The 27,433-nt window shown below is 38.4% G+C and overlaps 1 protein-coding gene across 2 annotated transcripts in view; it reads left to right on the forward strand.

The window, feature by feature from the left end:
- Positions 1–1,297: 1,297 nt before the first annotated feature.
- Positions 1,298–27,433, forward strand: part of NBAS (NBAS subunit of NRZ tethering complex) — a 191,999-nt gene continuing 165,863 nt past the window's right edge. For both annotated transcript variants that reach the window (XM_052810054.1, XM_052810055.1), the window contains exons 1-12: positions 1,298–1,487; positions 5,964–6,018; positions 6,636–6,672; positions 8,421–8,498; positions 10,382–10,429; positions 11,532–11,575; positions 11,995–12,128; positions 12,839–12,972; positions 13,090–13,188; positions 22,047–22,185; positions 22,982–23,047; positions 26,680–26,808. In XM_052810054.1, coding sequence (XP_052666014.1) covers positions 1,344–1,487; positions 5,964–6,018; positions 6,636–6,672; positions 8,421–8,498; positions 10,382–10,429; positions 11,532–11,575; positions 11,995–12,128; positions 12,839–12,972; positions 13,090–13,188; positions 22,047–22,185; positions 22,982–23,047; positions 26,680–26,808 — 1,107 coding nt within the window. In that variant the 5' untranslated portion in view covers positions 1,298–1,343. The remainder of the gene's footprint in view (positions 1,488–5,963; positions 6,019–6,635; positions 6,673–8,420; positions 8,499–10,381; positions 10,430–11,531; positions 11,576–11,994; positions 12,129–12,838; positions 12,973–13,089; positions 13,189–22,046; positions 22,186–22,981; positions 23,048–26,679; positions 26,809–27,433) is intronic.

Here is a 27,433-nt window from a genome sequence, read left to right on the forward strand (position 1 = left end):
ATAGATATGAATAATCTACAGATTCAACCGTGATTCTGAGAAAATGTGTTTGTAGGCAGACCTTGGTATCAGTACGTAGTGCTGCTTGTTGGCAAGTGTAATTTACTATAAATCTCCCACAGTTCTTTGCAACTTATGAACACCATGTTATACTACTTGTCATTGTTTTACAAGCTACATTGTCAAACACAGCTAAAGAACCTTTATTAAGTAAAGAGACAGCCAGAAAGCATTTTTTTCCTCAGGAGTTGTTTCTTCCTGAAGTGTTTCCCAAGTATCCAACGCAGCTTTCCTATTGCCCTGAATCCCTAGTTTCAGAATTAAATTTTTAGTTTAACATAATTCTAGGCTGCGCTGTTGCCTACAAGACTAAGAGGCTACTAAATACAAACTAAAATTAGAGTGCAGGAGCAGAAGTGGTAGGGTGTGAGGTAATTTTCTCTCGATTTTACAAACACTTTATGAAAAGTCGCAGGAAAGAGACTGAAACCTTAGTTTTTTCATAATCATTTATAAATGGGCTCATTTTTATCAGTTTGAGAGAGCTGAACTCCATGAGAGCAAACATTAGTAGGACTGAAATATTTAGTTCTACGCAGCATCATTAAAGGTGGAAGAATAATTTGCGAGAAACAGGTACCTTTTGCTTTTTTCCCTTTTTTTTTCCTATTTGGTAAGGGTTTAGTTGATATGCTCTGGCCTTGCCTACATTAGGTGTTCCTTGCCCTAAATTTTCTTAGTACCAGCTTTCTGGAGAGCCAACGCCAGGCTGCAGCTGCAGACCCTTCCCTGGGCAGTCCTGTTGGGAAGGCCATGCTAGCGGGGCGGCCCTGGTGGTGGCACCGCGGAGTGGTGGGCGCTGGATAAAAGGCCTCCAGGAGCCCAGGGGCAGCAGACAAGCTGCGGGTCTATAGGCTCATGCGTATACGCTCTCTATAGGTGTACATCGTATGTTATATTCGGTAGCCGTCTCCCCGTTTCTTGCCCCGAAAGCGCGTCCCACCCCTCACGGCTTAGAGGGAAGGTTGAGGTCTCTGAAGCTGCAGCTGCCGCCCTTCAGAGGAGCCGCTGAGGCGGCGAGGGCTCCTCGGCCTCGCTCCCCTGCCCTCAGCGTCGAGCTTCCCCCGAGCAGAAGCCCTTTCAGGGCTCCAAAGCCTCTCGGGCAGGGAAGGCGACGGCCTCTCGCCCCGCGGCGAGGCCAGGAGCGGGGCGGGCGGCGGCGCGGAAGGAGTTAAAGGCCGCCGGCTTCGCGGAGCTGCCGGGCGCTACTGCTTTGGCCTCCGCCGGGCGCCGTCGTCGTCGCTGCGGCGCTGGCTGGGTCGGTGGGTGGGGACCAGGCCGGCATGGCCGCCGCCGGCGGGGAGCGCGGCGAAGCGGCGTCGAGAGAGGAGGGGATGGCTGGTGCCGGCGAGGAGGAGGACGGGGAGGAGAATATCCTGTACGACCTGCTGGTTAACACCGAGTGGCCTCCGGAGACGGAGGTGCAGGTGCGTGTCGCCGCGGCGTGGCCGGGGTGCGGGGGAGCGGACCGGCCACGTAGGCGCGGGCTGGGATGCGCCCCGGGGGCCGGGCGGCCCGGGGCGGGGAGAGGCCGCCGGCCCTGAGGGCCGTGGGGACGGGCTGCTGCCTCCAGGGAGGCTCGCCGGCCTGCTCGCTCCGTTCCTGATGGGCGCAAGAGCGGGGAGGGCAGCAGGGTCTAGCACAAAAGGCATCCCTGCGGTCGTCCTGCCGCGTCATGGTTTCGTGTCACCGAATTTCTACGTTGGCACCCTTGTTTGTGCCGGCTGGGATGCCTTGAGGTCGTTCTCGGTCATTACCTGTGCACGGTGTATGCCAGGTTTTACTGTTGAGCTGATACGAGGGAGGCTGTGATGAAGTCCGGGTCTCGTCTCCAGAAACGGCTGTACCGAGAGCGCTGGAAGCTGTCCTGGTGAAAACAAGGTCTTTATCGAGCTTACCTTGCATGAGGAAAACAAGCTCCCTCCCTAGATTTGTATATCAGAATGGTTGCATCTGTATTTTCAGCGGTGGGTTAAAAGGCAGAAGTGTATCACTTCGTGTCTACAAGGCACACAAATGAATGCTAAAGCTTGAAGGATCAGAAAGCACTGTTCTTGTATTACAAGTTTTTGCTTGCTTCTGTCTATTCGTCTTCATGGGTCAGTGGAAAAGCTGAGAAGCTCTTTCATCTTTGCTTTTAAGTCTTCGCCTGCAGTGTGCTGAGCTAGCTGCCTCTATGTCTATTCTTGTCTGATTTGGACATAAAGGATGCAAGCAATGTGGTTTTATTTTTTTCTTGTAGTGGCTTTCAAGTCCACTGCAGGTGTTAACGCATTTCCCACTAGAAGTAGTTTATGGAACTCTTTTAACAAAGTTTTGTGCTTAATGAGAACATCTGAACAGAGAAGATGCAAAAACATCATGGGTGGAAGAACGTACCCACTCATAATTACTAAAGCCATTGTCATAAAAATAGTTTTTGTTTATCAGAAAGACTTTTTTTCTTTTGTTTCTCTTGATCTGTAAATCCTCAGTTGCAGCAACAGGGGTAGGTGTTTGGAAAACATGATTGCAGTGTTACCAGTTACTAACTTCATAGATTGTTCATACAGGTGAGTAGACAGTTGCACCTGTTTTTATTTAACTTTGTTTTGAGAGGTGGTAAATAGTGTTTGTTTCTAGTAACATATGAATGTGATTTACATATCTGCAAACCATGAGGAGGACTTAGGTGTGGTGGCATGAGACTGTGACCCTACAACGGTGTTAAGGGGGCACGTTTCTGACAGGTGTCCCTTCACTTCTGCTGCCATTAGTATTCTTGAAGTTGTATGTTATGTTGATTAAAGAACTGATTAGTCTGAGAAACAATTGTGTTGTTTCATTTCCTTTTGTTGAGTAGTCACCCTAGTACTCACGTAGATAGTGAGGGGGGTGAATAATATGTCAATCAAAGCTGAGCAAAGTGTGAGACCTCCGTTTAGTGGCAGTGTGCAGGTGTGCCAATTTAAAGTGACAGTGGAAGCTCAATCTGAGGGTCCTCATCTGCCCTGGTGGTCAGAATTTCTAAGCATCATAGAATTCTGCTTGTTAACTTCAGCAAATGATACAAGCTATTTTAAACTTGTTTTTTCTTGCTGATTTACTTTATTTTAAAGATAATTCCTGTTTTGCATGGCAGAAATAAGAAGGCTTGAAAATATTACGCTATGTAGTTTGGATTTACATCCTTCTTGAAGACTGTCAGTAGCCAAGGACACTCCTGATATTCTTTTTACAGTTTTAGTGGGAAATTGATTTTACACTGACATTCGTAGGCATGATTGTCAGCATGGTTCAGTTTTTGCCTTAAGGTGCCTTAACAGTGATATTATTTAGGTGATTGTGACTTTCCCTTTGGAACATCTTGTCTCTTTTAAACCTGGCTTATTCACACTTTTCAGAAAAAGTCACAAAACACTCCCTGCCTTACTTGTAGAATTGAATGGTTTGGAATGAGTAAGGTGAGGGACAGGAGAAAGGGCAAGGAAGTTGAATGCTGCACTGGGAAATGAAATTAAATGTCTTCCTATGCTGTCTTCTAGGATACAAAGCAAGACCTTAAAACAAACTTTTCACAGGTCTCTATTGACTTTTATTTTTTGTTAACTCATTTGGGATGATTCATGTTTAATTGCAGAGTGCTGAGCACTTAGAAGTGTAATTATGACTGTTGGAAGATGAATCCTGTGATGAGCACGTAAAATCATGTTAAATTCAAGACACTGATAAAACTGGCATAGATTTATGAAGTTGGACACCAAATAAGCTTGAATTTTAGTTCTTATTAGAATTTGCATTCACCTGTATTGAATTTCCCAAGAAGAATTTTTTGGGGGGAGGGAAATAACAGATATTTGTAAAGGACACATTCAAGGAACTGACAATGCTGGAGAAGAGCGTGGTGTGGAAATCAAGCAGTCTGTATTCAGTGTATTGATGTGATGGTATATAATGCACTGTTTGGGAACCCCGAAATATATAATGAGAATGAAAGGAATTACTGAGTAGCTGATCAGTGAAAATAGTGAATGAGGCAGTGGTTATGGAGGAGGTTGCAGGGGAGGACTCATGGAATCATTTGTGGAAATACAGGCAGACTGAACTTTTCTCCGTAGACAAGTACTGTCTATCTTCTGAAATCTCTTGAATGTATCACTTGATTCTGTGGGGTTTTTTTCTTTGCTATCTAGTGTTTTGAGATTTCCCCAACAATTTCTCCCACCCCCTGCAGGCTTGCTGGGTGTGCAACAAAATCCCAAACGAAGTGGGTGTCCTGTCAGCAAGGAAGTTACTTAGGTTTTATTTCTGGAATGCTCTAGCGAAGGAGAACTTGAAGTTGTTTTCCCAAATGGGAATGAATTAAAAAAGAAGTATAGTAGATCTGGTAGCCATTGATGTTGCTGAGGTGATAGGAATATATTATAAAAAGTAAGATTCAGGTCTTCAGAGTATAATAGTATATCAGCTTTGTGAAGGGTTTTAAGATGCGCGGAGTACGAACCTGTAGTTTAGGCTCAGGAGTGGACACTAAGAATATTCAAAAAAATTCTGAAGAGGTATAAGCAATTTTTGGAAATGTTTTTACTGGGAACTTTTCTTAATCCAAAAAATTTAACAAGCTCTGCTTTTAACCTTCCTAGGAAATTGCAGCTCTCCCTGAGGTACTATTATAGCTGTAAGAAATAATTTATGCTCTCACATATTTTACTGTAATGCCTTGTTATTTCTTGGTTGATCCACCTGAATTTGGAACATTATCTATTAGAACAGCTGTGCTGGCTTCTTACATGGTGCGAGATGACAGCCTGATTATTTGAAAGACTATTTCTGGACTGCAAAATCTGCATAGAAAACTGCTAATCTTTACTTCAATAACTTAATTTTGGGAGCCCAGATATTTTTTCTTAAACATCGACTTACTCCGGAATTTTGATAAATCTGTGTGTCTTTCAGTGTTTGCTGCTCCATAACTTGGAGTGAGAGATCTAAATATTTCAGTTAACAAGTAATGATCTGCTTTATGTGTTCTATACTGAAGGGAAGAGGAAATTAATTCATTACCTACTCCAGTGCTCAGTTTGTGGTGCTCTAATATTTTCACTAGAAAAGTATAAGCATGACTGCTTATTTTGAAGATTGTGTGATGCCTTCCTTATTGATTATCTTTCTTGTCTTCTCAGTTTAATCCCTTTTTCCTACTTTCTTATTGGCAAATAATTTTACCTCTTCTTATAGCTAAGAATATACATCCTATGTTGTTTTGTATTTTCTTTTTCTGTGTTTGGAGAGTGCTTTCATTTATATAGTGAGTGTAGTTGTTCCCCTCCACCTTAAGTAGAGCAGGGCTGCTGGAAAGGCTATGTGAAACTGTATGGAGTAGAGGTGGTGATCTGAGTGGCTGTGTTACCTAGTACAAATTGACACAAAAAGAGTTTTTCTTAAAAAGTTCTTTGTTTTTCTTAGTATTTCTGAAACTTTCATGAGCAGTCTTTATGTAGTTTAGCAGTTATATATTAGCGTAATATGTTGAACACCAATTGCTTTGATTTCCTCTGGGCATTACAGATCAATCTGGCATTCATTTGGCATAGAAAGAATGATTTGTAATACCTTACAGGAGTACATAATCAGAAGTCAATGTCTTCTGTTACTACCCAAAGATCAAGGCAAAGCTGAATCAATAGACAATCTGTAGTATGTTTTGTTTATTACATCTTGGCACTTAAAATATTTGGCTTTATAGCCTGTTCTAGCTTATGCACTTAAATTACTTGCTGTATGAAGTTGCGAGTAACAGAAAATACATAAGGAACTTGTGGGCTAGCAGGCAACTTACATACGTTCACTGATTAAATTTATGAATGTTGTATTTAGGTTAAAATGTATAACATAGTGTTTGACCATTACTGTTGTATTTGCAGCCAAGAGGCAACAGAAAACATGGTGCATCATTTATCATCACTAGAGCAATTACAGGTAAATATGACTTGTTCTTATGTTCATGACTCATAAGAATGATGTGTGGATTGCTTGTAAAATTTACAATTTCTGCACTTTAGGGCAGCTAGTATAATGGAAATAGAGTGCAGGCTGTGTTTTCAGGAAGATGTTTTCTGATTATCAATATCGCTATGTAATTTTTGTGTCATTTTTATGAACTTTCTTGTCTCTATTAGCTTATTGGGACAAACTAATAAACCATACATCTAAGCAGTTTAGAAGCTCTGAGTTTTGCAAAATGTTGTTGAGGTTTTTTTCTCTACCAGTTTTTGCATCGCGCTGTTTGCTACTTAGATGGTTCTATACGGAAGGTTTACATTCTGATTGTATTACATTGCCATTCAACACTTGGTTTATACAGTAAACTGAATTGTATTTTCATCCAGTAGGAATTTCTCTTAGAATTTCCAGAAACGTGTAGTGATTTTTTTTTTTGATCTGCCATTTGTATTTACTCTAATATAAGAATTCAGTGGCCGAGGATAGAGGGTTTTTCCCTTAATACCTTTTGTGAGAATTTCTGAGATTCTGTGTGCAGTAAGCTGGAGAGTGGAAATTGCTAGAGATGTAATTTTTGCCTCTTTCCATTGTAGGTCCTGCATTATTTTTGCTTCGGTACATCTGGTACAGGTCGGTTTGATGAAATAATGCTTAATCTTTTTATTTGGTAATATTTTTATAGCTTTTTGATTTGATGGAACATTATTTTTAATGAGAGTAAAATTGAACACTTGTTTAGAATATTGTCCAAGCAATGCTTAGAATATTCTCTTTTCATAAGCTTAAGTTGTAACCACTTGAGTTGCAGCTGAAGCCTATCTAGAAAAGAACTGGTGTATACTAGTTTGACTTTTTGCTTTTATCAGAAGCCTAAGTAAACTTGCAGTTGGAACATCATCTTTCTCAAAACACATATTTGTCCTCCCCACTCCCAACTGAGATATTGCAAGTAAAGCTGTTTGGTTTTGTGTTTTTTTTCTTCTTAAGCCTCAATGACAGGTATGATGGCACGGCAGGACTTGCTTCCTTTGGAGTAATAATTTGGATTTTTTTTTGCTTGACAATTCAAACTATCACACAAAAAGCTTGATAACTAGTTGAGCAACACTCATGCCAGTTATAAATTTAACTTCTGATTCAAAAGGCACTTAAGTGATTGCATAAACATACACTGTTCCCAGAGAATATCAGCTCTGTGGTTATACTACTCTGTTGATGTACTTGGCAGGTTTGAAGTTATCAGTTCTCCCTTTTCAGGGGTATTCTGTTGGTTTTGAGATATACAGAAACAAGCGTTAATGTGGCTCCGTGTGAAACAATACTGTACTTGAATTCAGCAGGCAATGCTGTTTTCCCTATTGCTGGTGTTATACTTCATTTTGTGCCCCCTCCCCCCTTTTTGGGGGGTGGGGGTTGGTGGTGTTTATGGGCTCCATACCACCATATAAGTCTAGTTGTAAGGATTCAGTTGCAGACAGAATTAACTTATTTTTCTTCCTATCCCCTCCATAATCAGATTTAAAGTCTGATTTCTAACTTTTATAATTTATTGTAGTTGTTATTTTTATGTATTTAATAAAAGCATTTGGGAGGGAGCTTGGGAGGCCTCTAGTTTAAAGCCCTACTAAAAGCAGGGAGAACATTGAATTCAGTCTAGGTTCTTTAGGGCTCTGTCTGGCTAGGTCTTGAAAAGCTTAAAGGATGGAGAGCCCAAAGACTCTCTCGGCAGCCTGTTCCAGTGCCTGACTGTCTTCATGGTGAAGAATTCTCTTCCTTATGTCAGCTTGGAACCTTCTCTGTTTTAGAATCATAGAATCATTTAGGTTGGAAAGGGCCTTTAAGATCATTGAGTCCAAACGTTAACCTAACACTGCCAAGTCCACCAAAGGATTGATTGTGGCTTCTTGTGCTTTTGCCATGCACCTCAGTGGCTCCCATCTTTGTGGTAACCTGCTAGGTATCAGAGCACTGCTGTTTGGTCCTCTGAAACCTTCCCTTCTCCAGGCTAAACAAGTACAATTCCCTCAGCATCTCCTTGTCGGGCAAGTGTTCCAGTCCCCTGACCATCTTGGTGGCCCTCCAGTTTATTGGTGGTGTTCTTGTAATGGGGGGGCCCAAAACTGGCTGCTACCAGAGTATAAAGAGTGATGAGTAAAAATAATCAGTTCCCTTAATATGTGATTTTGTTCTGTTAATACAAACAAGGATGTTGTTAGCCTTCGTTGTTGGCAGGGTGCAGTGTTGATTCATGTTCAGTTCCTAAAAACTCCCAGGTGGTTGCTGGTTGCCTTAAAGCTAAGTCGCCTGGCATGTGTATCTCGGGTACTGCTTTTGTTAGGTATATGTTCTGATTTAGCCTAATGTTTTTGTTGTTTCAGCCCTGCAAAGTTTTCTCTGCCTACTGGACTGGTTCGTCTAGTTAATAAGCAGATAAACTGGCACCTAGTACTTGCAAGGTAACCAGCTTACATGTTTTCCATTTTTGACAGCAGCAAATGTATTAATGCTTCCTCTCCTCCCCTTGCCATCCCCATTGGTAACAATGCTGAGTTAATATTGTGCTAAAGTCATGTTATTCTTTTTGGTCAAGAGAAATACTGGAGGCTTTCACAGGTAGCCTTGGGTAAGTGTCCTGGTTTCAGGATGGAGCCCAGAGTCGGAAACTAAATGAACTCAATGAACATTTTATGAACATGACCCATGAACTAAAGGAATGATATCTCTGTGTGTGTATACATATATATATATATATATCTCTATCATTGTTCATATGTCTTAAAGGGATGGAAAGGTGGTGATGATTGATCAGGATCTAATTAAAGGTATGGGAACTGAGCATGACGTCAATGGTATAGAATAAGGGGTGGATACTGTCCTGGTTTCAGCTGGGATAGAGTTAACTGTCTTCCTAGTAGCTGGTACAGTGCTATGTTTTGAGTTCAGTATGCGAAGAATGTTGATAACACTGATGTCTTCAGTTGTTGCTCAGTAGTGTTTAGACTAATGTCAAGGATTTTTCAGCTTCTCATGCCCAGCCAGCGAGAAAAGCTGGAGGGGCACAAGAAGTTGGCACAGGACACAGCCAGCGCACCTGACCCAAACTGGCCAACAGGGTATTCCATACCATGGGACGTCCCATCTAGTATAGGAACGGGGAAGTGGGGGCAGGGAATCGCCGCTCGGGGACTGGCTGGGTGTCAGTCGGCGGGTGGTGAGCAATTGCACTGCGCATCATTTGTACATTCCAATCCTTTCGTTATTACTGTTGTCATTTTATTAGTGTTATCATTATCATTATTAGTTTCTTCTTTTCTGTTCTATTAAACCGTTCTTATCTCAACCCACGGGTTTTGCTTCTTTTCCCGATTTTCTCCCCCATCCCACTGGGTGGTGGGGAGTGAGTGAGCGGCTGCGTGGTGTTTAGTTGCTGGCTGGGGTTAAACCACGACAGAAAGAAAGGTCAGTCTGCTACCTAGGGGCTTCCACACCTCTTCCCTTCATTTAATGCATCTCTCACTCAGGTCTGCATGTCCTTCTAGCTTTTGAGGCAAAGTGGCTTGCAGTGCAATTGTTCTCAAACTCAAGTCCTGAATTTGATCAGTTAAAGACCTATAACTTGGCAGAATATGTAATATAAACTGCTTATTTTAAAAATTGTGGAATGTGAATGCATACCCTCAAGACTTGTCTGCTGTTGTATGTATAGAGAAGTGAGAGTTCCAAGGCCAGAACAAACTGTTCTGCAGTAATTTTAGCAGCATCAGTGAGATCACTGGCTTTTAAAAATAAGCATAAATATGTACAGAAAAATGATTCAATGACATGGACGTAGCATGGAATGGTTTAGTTTATTATGTTTTATTGTTGAATATGATCAGTGGTTCAGCAAGAGCTCTACTGCTGAGAGAGATGGTGATTCTTTGAGGGAAGTGATGATTGCTTTTGATGCACAACATGCCAGTTGCAATGGTGTATATTAGGTACAAAAACAGGAGACCTCCTCCTAAGGAGACAAAGTAACTTACTTTAGATTCTGCTGTTATAAAATTATCCATAAGCAACATCTGATTCTGATCTGCCCTGCAGCAAGATTTTAGACATTGTTTCTGTTCTCTTAGTGCTACTAGAAAAGAGTGACAGATACATTTCAGTGACATGAAGGGAATCTGATTATAGCATTGGGGTTTTTTGGTATAAAAATTGATATTTCCCAATTTGTTTTGATTATGAAAGAAGAAATTTATATCTAACCTTGCAGAAAAGCACCTAGAGCTCTGATTCACATTCTGTAAGGACTGGACTTTAAATGAACTTTCACACCTGTATTTTTCTCTTTCAGCAATGGTAAATTGTTGGCAGTTGTTCAAGACCAATGTGTAGAAATCAGGTAACTTAGTATTATCTGTTGCTTCATGACCACAGTTGTGGAGTTCTGAGAAAGTGTTTCTAGTCATTTACTAACCATATTTTTAAAGATTTTTCTGGGGTTTTTTGGAATGTTATATATTGTGAAAGTAATCTATGGAATAATCTTAAAACGTATTATCACTTAAAAAGCAGAAGCCATCTATTTCTTAGTTCTTGGCCATTCCCCATTCAAAAAAACCGACCCCCCCCCAACAACCCCCCAGTTATAAATATTATATAAGTATCTATCTGTATCTCTCTTTTTTCAAGATGTGAAAGAAAAACAATCAAGATGCTTCAAAATACTAAACCCAAATCATGGTCATTCTAACCTTTGCCTTTCTGTTCCCCCTAGAAATGCTCTCCTAATAAATGGGACAAGGAGCTAGTATTCTGCTTCTCTGTAGAGTAGCTGGCATGTATAATACTTCACCTTATTTTACAAGTAATGTGGATGGCCGTAAAGACTGATACTTTCCCTTTTTCTTCTGCTCTCTAACAACAAGTTCTCCTTTGCCAGTTCAAGAACACATTTAGCTGTAGAATGGCTCTTGATTGAGTGTGTTTACTTGCATCACAAAAATCCATTTGCTAGAAGGTCAGACCTTCTATTTATATGTAAAAGAAGCAAGTGTATGAAAATTGTTCAGTCGGAAGTGGTGTGAACACCATAAATGTCAGCTTATGGACTATAAAATAAATCTTGTGTTTCAACTGTATTAATGTAACTATATTCTTGCATTGTTTCTAAAATTGTAACCTAGAGAATACTGACTAGGTGTTTTTTTTTCTAAAGTTACATGCTGAAGTTCTGGAGTGCTGATATCCTATTTTGAACAGCATTACTACTAAATGAGGGATATTAGTTTTTATCCATTAGGAGGAGGGTTTCTAAAATACTATTGTTAGTTACTGTAGCTGCCTAAGGGTGAAGGCTACTATCTGCCTTTTTGAACAAGTAGTTAAATACATGCAGGCCTTTGAATTGTGCACTTAGAGTATTTTTATAGCGTTCTGTTTATTCTGGAAAATTGAATAGCGTTTTTTTTCCAATTTAAATCCTTATGAGTCTTTTTCTGCAGGTCTGCAAAAGATGACTTTGGATCCATAGTTGGAAAATGTCAAGGTATACAATATGGCAACCTCTACATCATTACTTAGTGTCATCATTGTTTATTATTCATGCATTGCTAAGTGGTGGTGTTGGTATACTTTAAAGATAATGTTGTAACTTCTTAAAAGCATTGGGAAGAATCAATAATTTTGCTTTGTGACTAGCTCTATTACCCTCCCTTCCCCTCTTCTTTTCATGATGATTAACATAGAAAACCTGAATCTGAAATGAAATGATAGTTAAAATTAGTGAGTTTGGGAGCAGGTGTTAGAGGTGGTGTGTGTGGGGTTTTTTTTTGTTTTTTTTGTTTTTCTTCTTCTCTGAGATAAGCCTGTAATCATGGTAGGTACCCTGCACTTTTTGACTCTTTGTTCTGTTTAAGGGATTATATTTATATTCCACTTTTTAATAAGTTACTTCCTTTTTCATAGTGCCAAAGGATCCTAACCCTCAGTGGAGGCGAGTGGCATGGAGTCGTGATTGTACGTTACTTGCTTATGCTGAAAGCACTGGAACAGTGAGAGTATTTGACCTAATGGGTAGTGAGCTTTTGGTCATTTCACCGGTAAGTGCTCTCTTAGATTAAATATGAATGTAGTAGAACTTCTTGTAAGGATAAAGGGTAATTTCTGCTCTTTGGACTTATTTTAATCATGGCTTACTTTGATGTAAACGCTTGCAGTATGAATACCATGCACAAATGTACCATAAAGTGTTTATCATATGATGGGTATATTATAGTTAAACTTAAGTCATGTGTAGCACTTGCAAAGCATATCCTTTGTGCTGTTGTATCTACTCAGAATCTTCATCTTTCTTTTTTTTAGAATTGTGGTAGATCTGCAGGTACATCAGATTGTGAAAAGTATAGAATCACCTAATTAGTAGGTGTGGAAATAATTACAATTTGTAGTAGGAGATTACAAATCTGCAGTTTATATGCAGAGTCACTTATAAATCAAGAAATATTGCTGATAGAGCAATATTTGGGAAGGCGGCTGAAGTGTATTTCCTTAATATATTGCCTTTGCAGACTTTATAGTAATAAGATTTTTTCAAAATCAAGATGAAAGGAAGTGTATTTTGTTACGGATACAAACTATGAAACTTTATTTTTTAATACATTTTTATACAATTTAGTAAATTTAACTTCCTAGTTCTTTCAGTAATGTAGACACTTTTTCTCTTTCTTTCTTTCCTTTTTTTTTTTTTTTTTTTTTTTTTTTTTTTAAATCCTGTTTCTCTCTCAATATCTGCTTGCATTTTTGGGTAAAGACAGCAAGTTTTCCAGGAGATCTGAGTTATGCTATTGCTGGATTGATATTTCTAGAATACAAAGCAAGTGCCCAATGGTCAGCTGAACTGCTTGTCATTAATTATCGTGGAGAACTGAGAAGTTATCTTGTAAGGTAAGCATAAATTGTGACTTGCTTTGAGAAGGCACAGTGAACTTCAAAGGAATTCTTTCTACTCTTTAAAGAAACTAAATCCGAAATAACGTATGTATTTTTTTTCCTCATACTTAGTGTTGGAACAAATCAAAGCTTTCAAGAAAGTCATAGTTTCAGCTTTAGCAGCCATTATGCCCATGGAATAACTACTGTCATTTATCATCCTGGTCACAAGTAAGTGTTCTGGTTGCTACCTGCCAATAATATGGAACTTATGAACAAAAGTGACAAAATAAACATGTTGGATAAAGAGAGAGGAAAAAAAATCTGTTTTAATATTGGTATTTAGTGACTAAGTAATAACAAGTCATGTATCCTTTTACCTATGAAAGAAGCTCTAGTTGGTCATCTCACTTTACTGATGGAACAATGAAAATCAGATTATGTCCTTTACTGTTTGAGTATCTTGCATAAGCAGCATCTTTTAGAATGTCAGGAATAGCTTCAAAAGGTGTTTCTGAATTTGATGGGGGTAAAGGCTGATGTATAAGTTTGGTTGGTTTTTTTTCTGTCTGGATTTGATTTCTGGACTCGTTGGCCAGCCCATTTTCCCTAGTGTTCTGACTGGAACTGCCAGGCTTTGGTATGTGGAGTTGTCTTGTGATGTGTTTTCTCTATTAGTAATGTGTTGGGTACAGATACTAGGCTTGAATGATGGACTAATTGACTGCCTGCTCTTGAACCAGATGTAGTTGGAATAAGTCCTGGTTAGCCAATTACTTTATGTTAAAAATGTGTCTACCTTTTTAATATCTACTTGTTTTATAGCAAGATAAACTCAGCAACTTACTTTTCTATTTCTCTTCAGTTGTAGGAACTAAACTTCCTTATAGACAATTTTCTTCTATTAGATTGACTAGGACTGAATTTGTCAGTGCAATATGTTATATCACTGTATTGTTTCAAATGGAAATTAGGCTTGGCTGTAGAATACCAGAAGAAACTCACTGTTTAAAAACTTATTCTCATTCTTCAATGTTAAGCAAGCTGTCCTAGCTATATTAGGAAAAAAAATGGTTATTAATGAGAAGTAGTTTTCTTCTAGCTTATTACTTTGAGAGATTAATTTTGAGTATGGTTTCTTCTTTTTACCTAGTTCATACCTAGTAATTCCACATAATTAATACTCAGTATACTAAATCTAGAGTTTTGAGGTAATAGGTGTGGATTATGGAGGTTTGGTAGCACTATCTGACCAGACAACAGAACCTACTCATTCTTTCCTTTGATCAGACCAGTGTTAATGATTCTTGACACTTGTTTCCAAAGTTATCTTTTCTGCTCCTAATATTAAGAAGTAGATTTATTATAACGATGAGTATTGCAAAGAATATTGGTTAATATTCGAAGTATGGTCAAATAATTATTCTGACAATTATAATAGATGGATGTACTTGCTTTTTATATTTGATGTGTTTCTGAGTAAATGATGTCAGAACTGTTAAACTCTTATAATGGATGAACCTGTTAACAAGACAATACATAGAAAATCAGCTGGCATAGTTGTCAACCAACTAGTATGGACATTGCTTTGTGTGCACTAATGGCAACTTCTTGCTGTAGAGGTTTAAAAGAGGAGGGGGGGGGAAAAAAGGCAAAAATTTGAAGTTTTGTTTTTCTTCTTTCCTGCCACCTCCAGGAGAAGTAGTAGCTTTGTTTTTCCTACTATTTTTATAAGATCTTAGGTTAACCTATTTTTTAAAACTTGATATTAGTGTGAAGTAAAAGAGCAGGAGGCAATGCTGGTTTTGTGCTTAGAACAGTTTATTCAGAATATTAGTAATTAAAGTTACCTTTTTATGGAAGCTTATGGTTGACTATTTTTTGGTATTTTGTTTTCTATATTCCATATTTTCTAGGGGGAGAAATGCCCTTTCCTCACACAAAAAGATGTGGTTATATCTGCTGCTGAAGTAATAAGTTTGTTTAATGTGTGTGGCATACACATTCAGGAATTGCTTGTTTTTTCCAGGAAATATTGTGACTCATTTCATGAAAATAAAAATAGTCAGGTGGAGTCCCCTGTGATCATACTATCTCCTGCTATGTGCAGCCAGTTGACTTAGTAAAGTTGAAAAATTGACACTTGAAAGAATGCACAATTGGATGGAATGGATGCAAAGCAGAAAGAACTGATGTTTTGCCCTTCATGTACACAAGTCTTTTCTGTTTTGAATTTACTCTGTGCTAGAAAACTTCTAAATTTGACATTAGGGAACTCTTAAATTCATGAGCAGAGTCTTTTGCTGAAATTGTCTTTTTATTCAAAAAAAACCCAGAAGGAGTTGAAGGGAGGCAGTTTTCTTAAATTGTGCATTAAAGAAAATTGTAGATAACATATGAACATTTCAAAGTTTTCATTTTCAATAATGTGAACTTTGATCACTTCACATAAGTTCAACTTTGTTACTTTGTGCTTTCTTGCATTTCACTTTGTTTCAGATGGTGAAGTTATACTGGTCTTGTTATACAAGTTATACAACTGCTTGTAAGCCTTGACTTACTGCACTCTATATTACTACATATTTGCTCATTAGCTATTACAGTGCAATGAAATAGCACTTAAGAACTTAATATGCTTAATTTTTTCAACTAGATGTATGATAATTGCAAAGAGGGAATGTATCTGAATCTGTAGGAAAACTTGAAAAAATAGCTTTGGGAAAAAGTCTAATAATGAGTTTCACTGCTGTTGAAAAGTGTTATATACCTTAATTTAGATGCCTAATGTTGGTATTCTCATGTGATCCAGCCTTCATTTATGATGGAATTTATGGTGCGCTTTAGTTGACAAAATGTAAATGTCTGCTTCAGTGTGAGCTCTATGTAGGCTCTAATGGAAGGTTCAACACCTGCTTATTTTGAGTATCTTAATCTGGAGCAGAATGTCTTACTTCAGGGTTATCTGCAGTTGCTACAGAAAATGTTTGATATTGGAGCCTAAAATTTGTGATGACTATAGTCGAGATAAAGGATTTTAGATTCAGCTGGAATTTGCTTGTTGTACCAAAATTGATGAGTGAGGAATTGCACAGAAGTCTCAAGTTTTTCTTGGATGCCTCAGTTGAACTTGCTGTTCTTGAGACCATTATTATACTAGTTATCTTCAGCCCAACTTTGTAGAAACCTTTGAAATAGAGTACAGTTGAGGTACTGCAAGGGCAGACATTTTTTGAGACTGGAGGAACCTCTAGAAATCATCTAATCCATTCCCCTTCACAGCAGGGGCAACTAGAGCAGGTTGCTTGGAGCCATGTCCCTGCAGTCCAAGACCTGCACATGTGTATCCTCCCTGAGGAGCGTGGTCTTTGTGAAGGCCTCTGACGTGCTGGTGTAGCTGCTCCAGTGGGTGCTGGGGACTGAGCCTGGCAGCACATCACCACAGTTGCTGAGAACGTGTACAGAGATAGTTTCAGGCCATCATTTTCTGCAAACTGCTGCACAAAATGCTGCACCTGTTGGCTGTGCTGTAGGCCTGGCACTCACATAGGTCTTTTTCTAGGACTTGTTGAAAGGGTTCCTGACCCTTACTAATCAGGAGTCAGCTGGAACAAAAGCTCAAAGCACCCTTTGATCAGGAACAGCTGGCAGACCTTGTTAAAAGCTTCTAAGAGCTTGCTAGCTAGCTCGCTCTTCCTGGCAATGGCAGGCATTGTGAAGTTCCTCAAAGAGTTCCCAGGAGCCCTCCGATGATCCCAGAAGTACTTAGAAGCTTAAGAGGGTCTAGAAACGGAGCCCAGAAACTGCTGCACAAACTGCTGCATGCTAGCTGTGCTTCGTGTAGAAAAACATACGTAAGAATAAAAATTATTTAAGATTTTGAGCACTAAAGGATGTTGCATTGATCTTGATGTCTATAACAGCATGATACACAAAACTTTCCCTTCTAGGGAGTTACTGTTAAGTGTCATATATTGAGTTAATGTTTCTTTGTGATCCATCGAGAGTGGCATAAAACTACAGCTGGTATGGTGTGATTTAAGAACCCAAGTATTTGGCTAGGCAAAGTAGTTTTTCACATGACTGGGACAAAAAGTTGTTGGCATGGTATCGTCTTCTTCAGACTGAGACTAAATTAAAAAACCACAAAAAACCCCAGGAAAAAAACCTGTCCTGTTGCTGCTTCAAGACTACCTGTCAACTTGTTATTTTGGAGTCATCTCCTGTCTAGTCCTGAAAAAATAATTGGTAAACAAGGCCGGATCTTTGCTGAGGCTCTCAGGAGTACGTTTCATTTTCTTTTGATGCCATTTGTGTTATTCATCTTAATAGTTTCTGTCCCTGCTGTTGCATTTTGCTCTCTGAAAAGCTTTTTAAAATTTTAAGTACGTGCTGCCATGATGAATTTCTCTGCAGTCCTGGGAAAAGGCTTTTTGTCTTGAGGTTGTGTGTTTTGTGTGTGTCTAAACTGATATGACATCTTCATTCCAGCTGTCACTGAGTTTCATTTACCCTAAAAAATGCTTCTGAATTATAAATATGTTGCACTGTATGTGACAGTTTTTCCAGAATTTCTTTGAAAAGATATATCTTGATGGAGTTTTTGAGAGCTTGTTCAGGCAGTTTTGGAGCTACTGCTGTCACTATTATTGACAATTCTTCTCTTGGTCTTTGTGCTACTATTTGTCTCTTAGTCACCTCTGGCACAGTGTGGTCAATTGTAATTGAGTTCTAGTCATTGCTGCTGTTGCAGCATGCCACTGAATTAAAAATTTCAATGGAAGCTGGAGTTTATGGAAGAATTTAGGTGCCTATGGATGCACAAGACTATAGATAAATTAATTTTCCAGAAGATTATGCCTGCTGTCTCTTGGCTATTAGGAATTGACAGCTGTGTTTTAGCAGTTTTGTGAAGTTCTTGTTTACTGATTTTTAATTTTATTTTTTTTTTAAAGCTTTCCTCGTGGTCAGGCTGTGAAAGAGTGTATTGGTTTTGTGTGGCAAGGTTTTGGTAGCGGGGGGGGTTACAGGGGTGGCTTCTGTAAGAAGCTGCTGGAAGCTTCCCCTGTGTTCGAGAGAGCCCATACCAGCCGGTGTTGGTGCCCAACGATCGAACATACTGCTTCTCCTGTCCTGACCACTCATCTTGACGGATGGGGCCCAAGTCATAACCTGTGTGTGAACATCTGGAGGAGTGGAAGAAGCCCATGGAATATCTATCTCTTAAAGGACAGGGGATAGTAATTAATAAGAATGTATAAATCTGTATGTTGGGTATAAAAGTGGTTTAAGTATGTAGTTTCAGTTGTAAGTGTTGGTAAGAAGGGATTTCAGTAATGAGAATTAAATACAATGGCATGGTTAGAAGATATCTGTATTAAATTATGTGGGACCTGCATGACGCAAATGGTATGGAATAAGGGGTGGAGATTGTATTGGGTCTGGCTGAGATGGAGTTAATACTCCCCATAGCAGCCCTCATAGCACTGTGCTCTGCATCAGTAGCTAGAAGGGTGTTGATAACACACCAGTGTTTTGGCTACTGCTGAGCAGTGCTGGCACAGCATCAAGGCTGTCTCTCCAACATTTTTGCCCCCCCTCAATGGCAGGCTGGGGCAGGGCGAGATCTCGGGAGGGGATGTAACCAGGACAGCTGACCTAAACTAACCAAACAGATATTCCATACCATATGACGTCAGCTCAGATATAAAAGCTAAGTAAAGGGAGACGGAAGGGGGCATTTTTGTCTTCCGGAGCAACCACTACGCGTTCTGAAGCCCTGCTTCCCAGGAAGTGGCCAGACATCGCCTGCTGATGGGAAGTAGAGAATAACATCATTTGTTTTTCTTTGCTTTCGCGCGCGACCTTGGCTTTCAGTTTATTAAACTGTCCTTATCTTGACCCACGAGCCTTTTGTTATATTTTCTCCCCCCTGTCCAGCTGAGAAGGGGGAGTGATAAGAGCGGCTTTGGTGGGCACCTGGCATCCAGCCAGGGTCAACCCACTACAAAGAGACACATGTGAAACTTGCTTTCTGTTCTAAAAACAAGTTAGGAAATTCATCACTTATGTGTAATGATTGACCTTGCCAACATCTTTCAGAGGTTTAAGATGTGATTTCATGTTCACTGATAGTAGACTGTGTGCTCAGATGTGAGTACCCCGACATGTTTATTCTTCGCTAACTAAAATGGACATAAACTGCATCATGTACAACAGGGTAGATGGTTTTAGAGCAAAATACTTATTTGAGTCATTACAGGGAATTTCATGTGGTGTGGTATGTCTCTGCTGAAGGTTCATTTGTTTGGTAGAGGTGTGTGCTGCAAGATACTTAAACTTGTTACTTCCTTGTTTTTAAGTGAAGTTCCTCAGAAGAACTATGCAGCGTGTCTAAAAGATGGCTTTTGTACGAGTTGAGGGCAGCTCTTAGGTTCTTTGATCAGTAACAGTGTGTCAAGCTTCTCCAATAGAACAATTGTAGGCAGAGGAAAGTTGCAGAATGGAAATGTCAGGGAGAAGGAGAATAAAAAATATGCAGAGGGGAAGCAAACAAATGGATTATTAAGTATATGACATTTAATCTGTGAAATTTTTCTCTTCCCAAGTGCACTTTTCCCCAGTATCGGCAGAAAATTTGATACTAAAATATTTTGTGTAGTTCTGAGAACTGTTTATTGGTGGCTGTACCTCATGTGTTATTGTTTTCTATGTTCCTGAAGGATCGATGTTCTTCCTTCCAAGCCTTCCTCAGTTAAAGTCACTTTCTTCATGAAAGAATAACAAACTGTTCAAGTAGTTTCTAGTATTTGTTGATGTCCCAAAGTTGAATGAAATTAAACTTGCTATGTTGTCCTGCTTATTGCTTTTGATTTCCTCAGTTGCTTGAGTATGGAATTGCTTAAATATTCTGGTTTTCAATGTCTGCCTTCCATTATTGTTATTTTTAACCAACCACTGTAGTCTTTAAGAGTCCTGGTACCAGAGGCATCCTCAGATCGAGCTCATGCTTAGTATGACTTCCAAAACAAAGTACTCTTACTAGTATTTTGGGTTAAAGTGGTGTCTTGGTAAGTTCCTCTGAGTTCGTATCCAAATATTTACTTGAAAATTGTCTGACAAATTGATCAAAATGAACAACCGCTATCAAAACCAAACAGTTGGTGTTGATTGGAAACTGTTAAAGTGTAAAGCGACTTGGGTTCATTTGAGATGTAAAGTTTGTTGCATAAAAGGCTTAATGCAGTCTTATATTACTAGCTTGTTCAGAAAAGAGGTATGCACTGTAGGCGTTCTTTGATATTTTAACACTGGGATTGCTGTGCCTACTGAGCAACAGTGGTATTCTTTAACAAGTAGTATTTATGGTGAAGTTTCTTCTGCAATCCATATAATGCTGAAGTACAGTCCTCCTTTGCTGCTGTGTTTGTGTTGGTGTTCTCTCACTGGTTGTCTAACACCATGCTTTGCTAATTGTTGTCATCTTCATAAGCCAGTTGCTTTGCTAAGTGTCTACAGAAAGCTATGATAGGTGAATTTTATGTCTGCTTTTTTTTCCTATGTTATTGCTACCAAAAAATGTATGCTAATTACTCAAGAAGCACATTTGCTTCCACATGCTATTCATGTTACCAGTTTTAAGGAGTCTGAAATACAATCTGGGCTACTCATGGTAGATTTCCTTGGCTCTGATAGGAATCCATCTGTTCCATAAATGATGACATGGTTTCTTCTTTGTATACTACAGCAAGAACCCACTGCATCATGGATGCTTAGCCAGAAGCTTTATATATTCTAAAGTTAAACAGCACCTCCTTAAGGGAGAAGTAATTACACTTAGCTGTGCTATGCTTTACTTTCTGATTGTAAGAACAATGCAAAATTACCCATTTTCCTGTTAATTATGACGATGGTAGACTGAGACTCTCCTATTGCTGTTTTTGAGGAAAACGGTGAAAGTGAGTTCTGTTTTGCTGTGTTAGGCAACTTTTTACATCACAAAATAACTAAAACTCTTAAGAACCTTAACTGACTGTAAGCATCCATGGTATAAGTCATCTTGCTGTACGTTTGTGAATAGCATGATACCTAGGAATGTTTAAGTTTTACTGACTTCTTAAAGAGGATTAAAGGTGGAAAGAAATATTTTTTCTTCATTTTTCTAATTTTTTTTTTCTTTCAGTTGCCTTTTGCAGGAAATCTTGTGAAGTTCACTTGAATCACAGCTGAGAGCTAGCTATATGAGTGTCAGCCGCTAGGTGGTAGAGCATTTCAATAGTAATGCAGACTCTGAAAATTGATAAAGGAGTGTTCTCAGGGCTGAACTTCTGGCTTTTCCAATCTGTGCCTTTTTTTGCAGATGCTTTACTTTTTGATGAGTTGTTCACTAAAGTGATGCTTCCAAACGAACTTTAACATCTGTTCTCAAAGTTTTCATAAAAGTAATCATCAGTTCAAGTTAAAACTGCTTGTTAGTAAGGTGAAAGGGCTTCAAGGGAAAATGTTTTGATACATTTTAGTGGTAATCAGCAGTAATTGTAGGAGTTCCCTCAAAATTTTTAAAATATCATCTCCTATGTGTAACAAAATTATTGCATGCACACTTATAATTGACAGAGTGGGTTTAGAAACCAAAACTGAAAAACCTTGACACATTTGGTTCCTCAATAAAAGAGAAGTAGCTTTTGTACCACATCTAAATAAATGGAAACTTAATGCTTAAACAGAATGACCAGAACTTTTCATAAGCCTAAGCTGTAATTGTTATCATTCTTTGAGGGTAGGGGAGAAACTCAAATTTGTAGCCAAACATTTTATTTTAAATGTTGGGAATTATGCCTTATTTGGAAAGCTAGAGATGAGAATGGATAGGGCTAAATGCCACAAATAACAAGTATTACTCAAGGAGTATTTAAGTCTGTTTAAACTTCAGGGTATTTATTTACTGATAAAGCTTATTGGGGCTGTTAGGTATGTTAGTATACTTAGTCTTTTTGTACTGCAAGCAAACTGCTATAGTTCTGACTTAAGATAGTTAAAAAAAAAATTGTGGCAGTATATGAAATCATAATATGCCTTTACATATTTTACAGACTTCTCCTTGTAGGAGGCTGTGAAACAGATGAAGATGGAGTATCTAAAGCAACTGGTTGTGGGATATCTGCTTGGAGAATTCTGTCAGGCGCTCCCCATTATAAACAGGTCACTAGTTACGAAGATGACATTAGAACGGTAAGTATGTTTCCTCATTTTACTGGATGAATATTGTCACTGGTAGAATTATCTAACTGGAAGTTCAATATGAGTCTCTTTTTGAAAGAGGAAATTTAATGCAGTGTTTTGCTATTTTGTAACCTATGATGTGAACTTCTAATAAGTTATCTCTTTCCCCCCCAGCATCTGTCTATTTTTGCTTTTGCTGTAGTATGATTTGAACTTTGAAGTTCTTAATTATCACTTGTGGTTTAAAAAAAAAAAACCAAAAAACAAACAACCCAAACCAACAAGAAACAATAACAAGAAAAAACTGTAGTGTGGAAATACACTAACTCCTTAGTTGTTTACTGGGATACGTTACCTGTCTTTGTTGGATACTTCGTAATAAAAGGCAGTACACCTGAAATGTTTCAGTTTAAGTCTGATTCTTGATTTCTTTTGCTTCTCGTAGAAGTAAATGTTGTAAGTTGGTAACAACTACAGTTTGGATACATGGAAATCAATTTACGGTATATAAGGATGAATTCCAGTATTTGCTCTTACGTAGGTATTTCTTAGTATTAAAAGTGAGCTGTTACTTTCATTGCAAACGGGTGGTGCTTTTCTGTGGCATGATACATACCTAACAAAATGGGCAAAGTTATACGAACTGCATTTTATTATCCTTGTGTTATTTTAAAGTAGACAGTCTTATGGAAGTTTAAAGAGTCCTGCAAAGTTGTTGTAGTACTTTAGATAGGACTTACGTTTTGGTGCATAAAACAATGTATGAGTTTGTCTTTCATTGTATGATGTGTTTCTCTTCTTACAGGCACAGAGAAGAGGATTATTAAGGATTATGAATTTAAGATTTTATAGCAGGCGGGGAACAGAACAGGTATTAAAGTCTAGGTCTACCTCAAATTTATTTCACTAACAATTGTTCATTAATGACTGCCTGAGAGACTGATTGAAAGTAGTTTTTTAATTTATGCAACTTAAGAATTAACACTTCTATAAAACTTGTCAGAAATAATAAGCATTTAGGATCAAATGGAGTAGCTTGCCATTTATTTGGCTTTTTTAAAAAACCAACTAGTTTATCTGCTGAAGCTTGAATCTTGGTTTTTCAGCATACTGACAGGAACAGGTCTAGCGATGTAGAGTTCAATATTAAATGTAAACTCTTACTCAAAAAAGAAGGTGTAAAAAGACACTTAGTTATTCTTTTAATGAATGTAATGATCATAGTATGTTAGGTGTGTTTTATATTCTGCAAGAAGAGAGTAGATTGTGACAATGTTTCTCAAATATATGCCTGAGAGCACAATAAGAAAACAAAACCCAGCCTTCTGCACTACCCCACTCCCACTAGAAAACAAACAAAAACCCCCTCATCTTACAGCTCAAAATTTTCATACAATGTGGGGAATTAAAAATGAGTGGATTCAGACTAATCATTCATGGCTTAAATAGGGGGGACACAAAGACTTGATTTTTACAGTCTGTTACGAGATACTATGGAAACATTTTGCTAAGTAGCTTCAAAGGTTTATTACGGGTCAAACTTCTACTACCAGGACACATGCGAACTTAAAACGGCTGATCAGAATCAACTTGTTCTTTACAAACTTGTACTCTCCCCTGAATGAGTGTTAAATCTTGAGTGTCATGCTGAGGTATAGGTGTGTGCTTTCTGTATTTTTAAGGCTTTACACACAGTGCTTGTGGCTTTCTTCTACATGACTTAGGAGCTACCCATGCAGTACTGCACCCCCTTCTCCTATGTCTTGTCTACTAGCTGTGTGTAGCCTTTGTTTGATTCCTTTATTCATGCCCTTTCCCTCCTCGTAAAAAAAATTTGTTTTCTCTTCTTTTGCTTTATAAGGAAAGAACAGTAAGGAATCTGTCTACCACCCTCACTGTGTCCTCCTGAGAGGAAAAATGGCTGGTCTGAAGTTATATGGACTTTGGAAATGACCTTAATAGATTTTTGGGATGTTTAGGTGACTGGTTAAAAGAAGAAATTGCATGCTTGATTGGAAGGGGAAAACAAATCTTCCTGAATCTCTCTCAAGGGTGGAATGGGGAGAGATTTTATTTCCTTCACTGAAAATATAAAAGAGAAGGCTGAAGTAAACTTTTTTTACTGGAAGGCTAGTACTGAGTGTAGCTGTATTAAACTTCAACTTCATTGCACTTGACAGTACTAAATTTACAAAGAAAAGCAGAGATTGTTATTCATCCTTGAATGTTTAATCTGATTTCAGAGATTATGGTTTAAATATGTGAGGTATAGTTTATATTCTTAGTGGGAAATAAGCAACAGTGTTAAGGTATGACAGGCACAGCAGCTAGAGGACTTGCATACTAGAACTAGCTATATAGGGATTTCATTCTTAGTGTTGCTAACTTAAATGACACTTAAAAATGTGAAGTGCTGACCTGCTGAGGTTTTCAGTATCTTGTTCTGCAGTTCCCTGAAGTTGACAAGCTGTTTACTGAGGCAGCATTGTCTGCTTTGCCAAAGCACTGATTAATCTCTATACATAACAATGCTCAGGTGGTAAATTTGAATGTGTTAATGGCCACCCAACATCCCAATTTAACAGCAAGAGAATTATTACTGACTACTGAGTAAATGTTTAACTCTTTTTAAGATCTGTGATGTATACCACTGATAAGTTATCTGAGTGGGTTATATATTTTAGCTATGCATTCTAAGTCCTTTAACAGTCTTTTGTTCTTTGTCCTCTGTGCATGCAAATTGATTTGTAAAGAGAGAATTGCTATTAGTAGGCATGTACAATTCTTTGGCAAACTACAGTAGCGATTGCAGTACGCTATCTGCTTAAGAAAATAATCAGAGAATACTTATGAAATTTTTCTAATATAAATAATTCTTAATTGGTTTTAAAAAAACTTAATAATGCTCTCTTTTTTTCAATTAAAAAACACATTTCAGGCTTGGATTTAAGCAGTGCTCTCAATAGCTGCAAACCACTGTACAGCAGTGAGCAGATGACTTGATCGTCATTGCTTCTGCGGCATAGCTAGAACTTTAAACAACCTAAGAAATAAAATAAAAATAATAAAAAAAACCCCAAACCTAAACAAACACACCCTAAAAGAATATTGTTATCTTCAAATGATGCCTACCACTAATGTGCTGTAGAAATGCCATTAAAACTTCTCAATTGTATGGACGTCTAGTAACGTTTCTGTACTTTATTTATGTTGGCGTATTTTCCAAGAGGGGAGGCACTGGCTTAAAAATTGATTAGCTGCAGACTTGACAGTTCTAATTTATTAGGAAGTTTTTAAAAACAAACTGCACTAACACAATGGGATTTTATAAACAATATAATTTTGGAGAACCTACATCCTGCTGTCTTTCAGTGAAGACTAGACTCTCTGAGAACCTAAAGATCTTTCTGAAAACATAGAAGTTGTGTTGGGGGTGGGGGGAATAAATATAAATTGTATTTTCAGAAATTGTTATGCATTGCCAGTAGCACTAAGTTTGACTTTAAAAATTGAGCGTATATTTACAGGCTCCTGTCTTGGGGAAATAGCGTATAGATCCAGTTGTAATTGTGTTGGACTTCATGAAACCTTAAGGAAATATTTTGTTAGAAGTATGTTTTGCCTCTTAAGATATCCAGATCTGAAGGAAAACTTAATCCAGGAGAATTTTTGTAGCCTTGAGGAAGTTTACTTACAGATGTTACATTATTTTACCTGTATGGACTTAATCTGATGTTAGGTATATTGCTGCTTAGTCTATTGTTACCCAAGAGATTCTTAAATTCTGATTCAGTGTCCTGAAATGAACACTGTACTCCTCCAATATCTCTTCATCTGTGTATCTCTTGTATCCCACCCCCCACTCCCCCTATATATATATATATATATTTTTTTTTTTTTAATTGTAGTAACACCCACCCAAAAGTTTGCTCCCAGGGAAAAAGATCTGTACTGAGCTGTGTTTTGGTAACATTCTTCCTTGGGTGGACCTGAGAGGCAGGACAGTAGAAAACTGAGGCTGCTGAATGTTTTCTCTGAACAGAGAACAACCTGCAGTTTTTCCTTCAAGTAGCTCTGCATTGCTGTCTGCGGCGCTCCCCTAAGAATGCCACACTGTCAGATTTTATTTGCTGTATAGCAATGTGATAGAGAAGTTCACATTCCTAAAGATTTCTTAGTGTTATGGTAGTGTTCTTCCTTTATACAGGTTGTTTTTACCCTTCCATGACATAATTGATATTTTACCTTATTCTGACTTATAGCATAGGGTTGGTTGTGTTTGTTTTTGTTTGGTTTTTTTGTTTTTTGGTTTTTGTTTAATTTAAAGCATGTTAAATTTTCAGGATGGAAGATTGTACAATTTTTTTTTTCCTAAAATAGAAAAAATAGTTTGGGGTGAGATTTTTTGGGGTATTCCTTGAGGTGTATGTGTTTTGTTGTTGTTGCTGTTTGCTTGTTTGGTTTTTTTTTTTTTTTTTTTACTTTGCTGACAATGTTTGGCAGGATGGAGTTTTCAAGATGAATCTTTCTCCTGATGGAGCTCTTCTGGCAGCTGTTCATTTCTCAGGAAAACTGACGATCTGGTCTATTCCATCTCTCAGACAACAAGGAGAATGGGACCAAACTGATCAGGTAAGAAGGATGTAGAAGTTTAGAAACTTGCAGTATCTATCTTAATCCTCTGGAGATGTGTTGTCCTAAGAGATGAGAGTAGTTCAGATAACTGTGCTTTAGCTACATACTATCTTTTCAGTCAACTCCATCTTTTTCAAGAGCCCTATGTTTACTTTTACAATAATCTTTAAGAAAAAAACCCCCAGTTTTGTTGCAGTGAATTTTTCATGAGGCATTTTTGTGCCAAGTGGGTAACACTGGTACAGGTAGACTGAAAGGCTATTTTAAAATGCGGAATCATAGCATGGTTTGGGTTGGAAGGGACCTTAAAGGTCATCTAGTTCCAAACCCCCTGCCATGGGCAGGGATACCTTCCACTAGAGCAGGCTGCTCAAAGCTTCATCCAACCTGGCCTTGAACACTTCCAGGGATGGGGCATCCACAACCTCTCTGGGCAACCTGTTCCAGTGCCTCACCACCCTCACAGTGAAGAACATCTTCCTTACATCTAATCTAAATCTATGCTCTTTCAGTTTAAAACCATTACCCCTCATCCTATCACTACACTCCGTTAAAGAGTCCCTCCCCATCTGTCTTGTAGGCCCCCTTTAAGTACTGAAAGGCTGCTATAAGGTCTTCCTGG

Source organism: Harpia harpyja, chromosome 15, assembly GCF_026419915.1.
Source record: "Harpia harpyja isolate bHarHar1 chromosome 15, bHarHar1 primary haplotype, whole genome shotgun sequence".
Taxonomy (NCBI): domain Eukaryota; kingdom Metazoa; phylum Chordata; class Aves; order Accipitriformes; family Accipitridae; genus Harpia; species Harpia harpyja.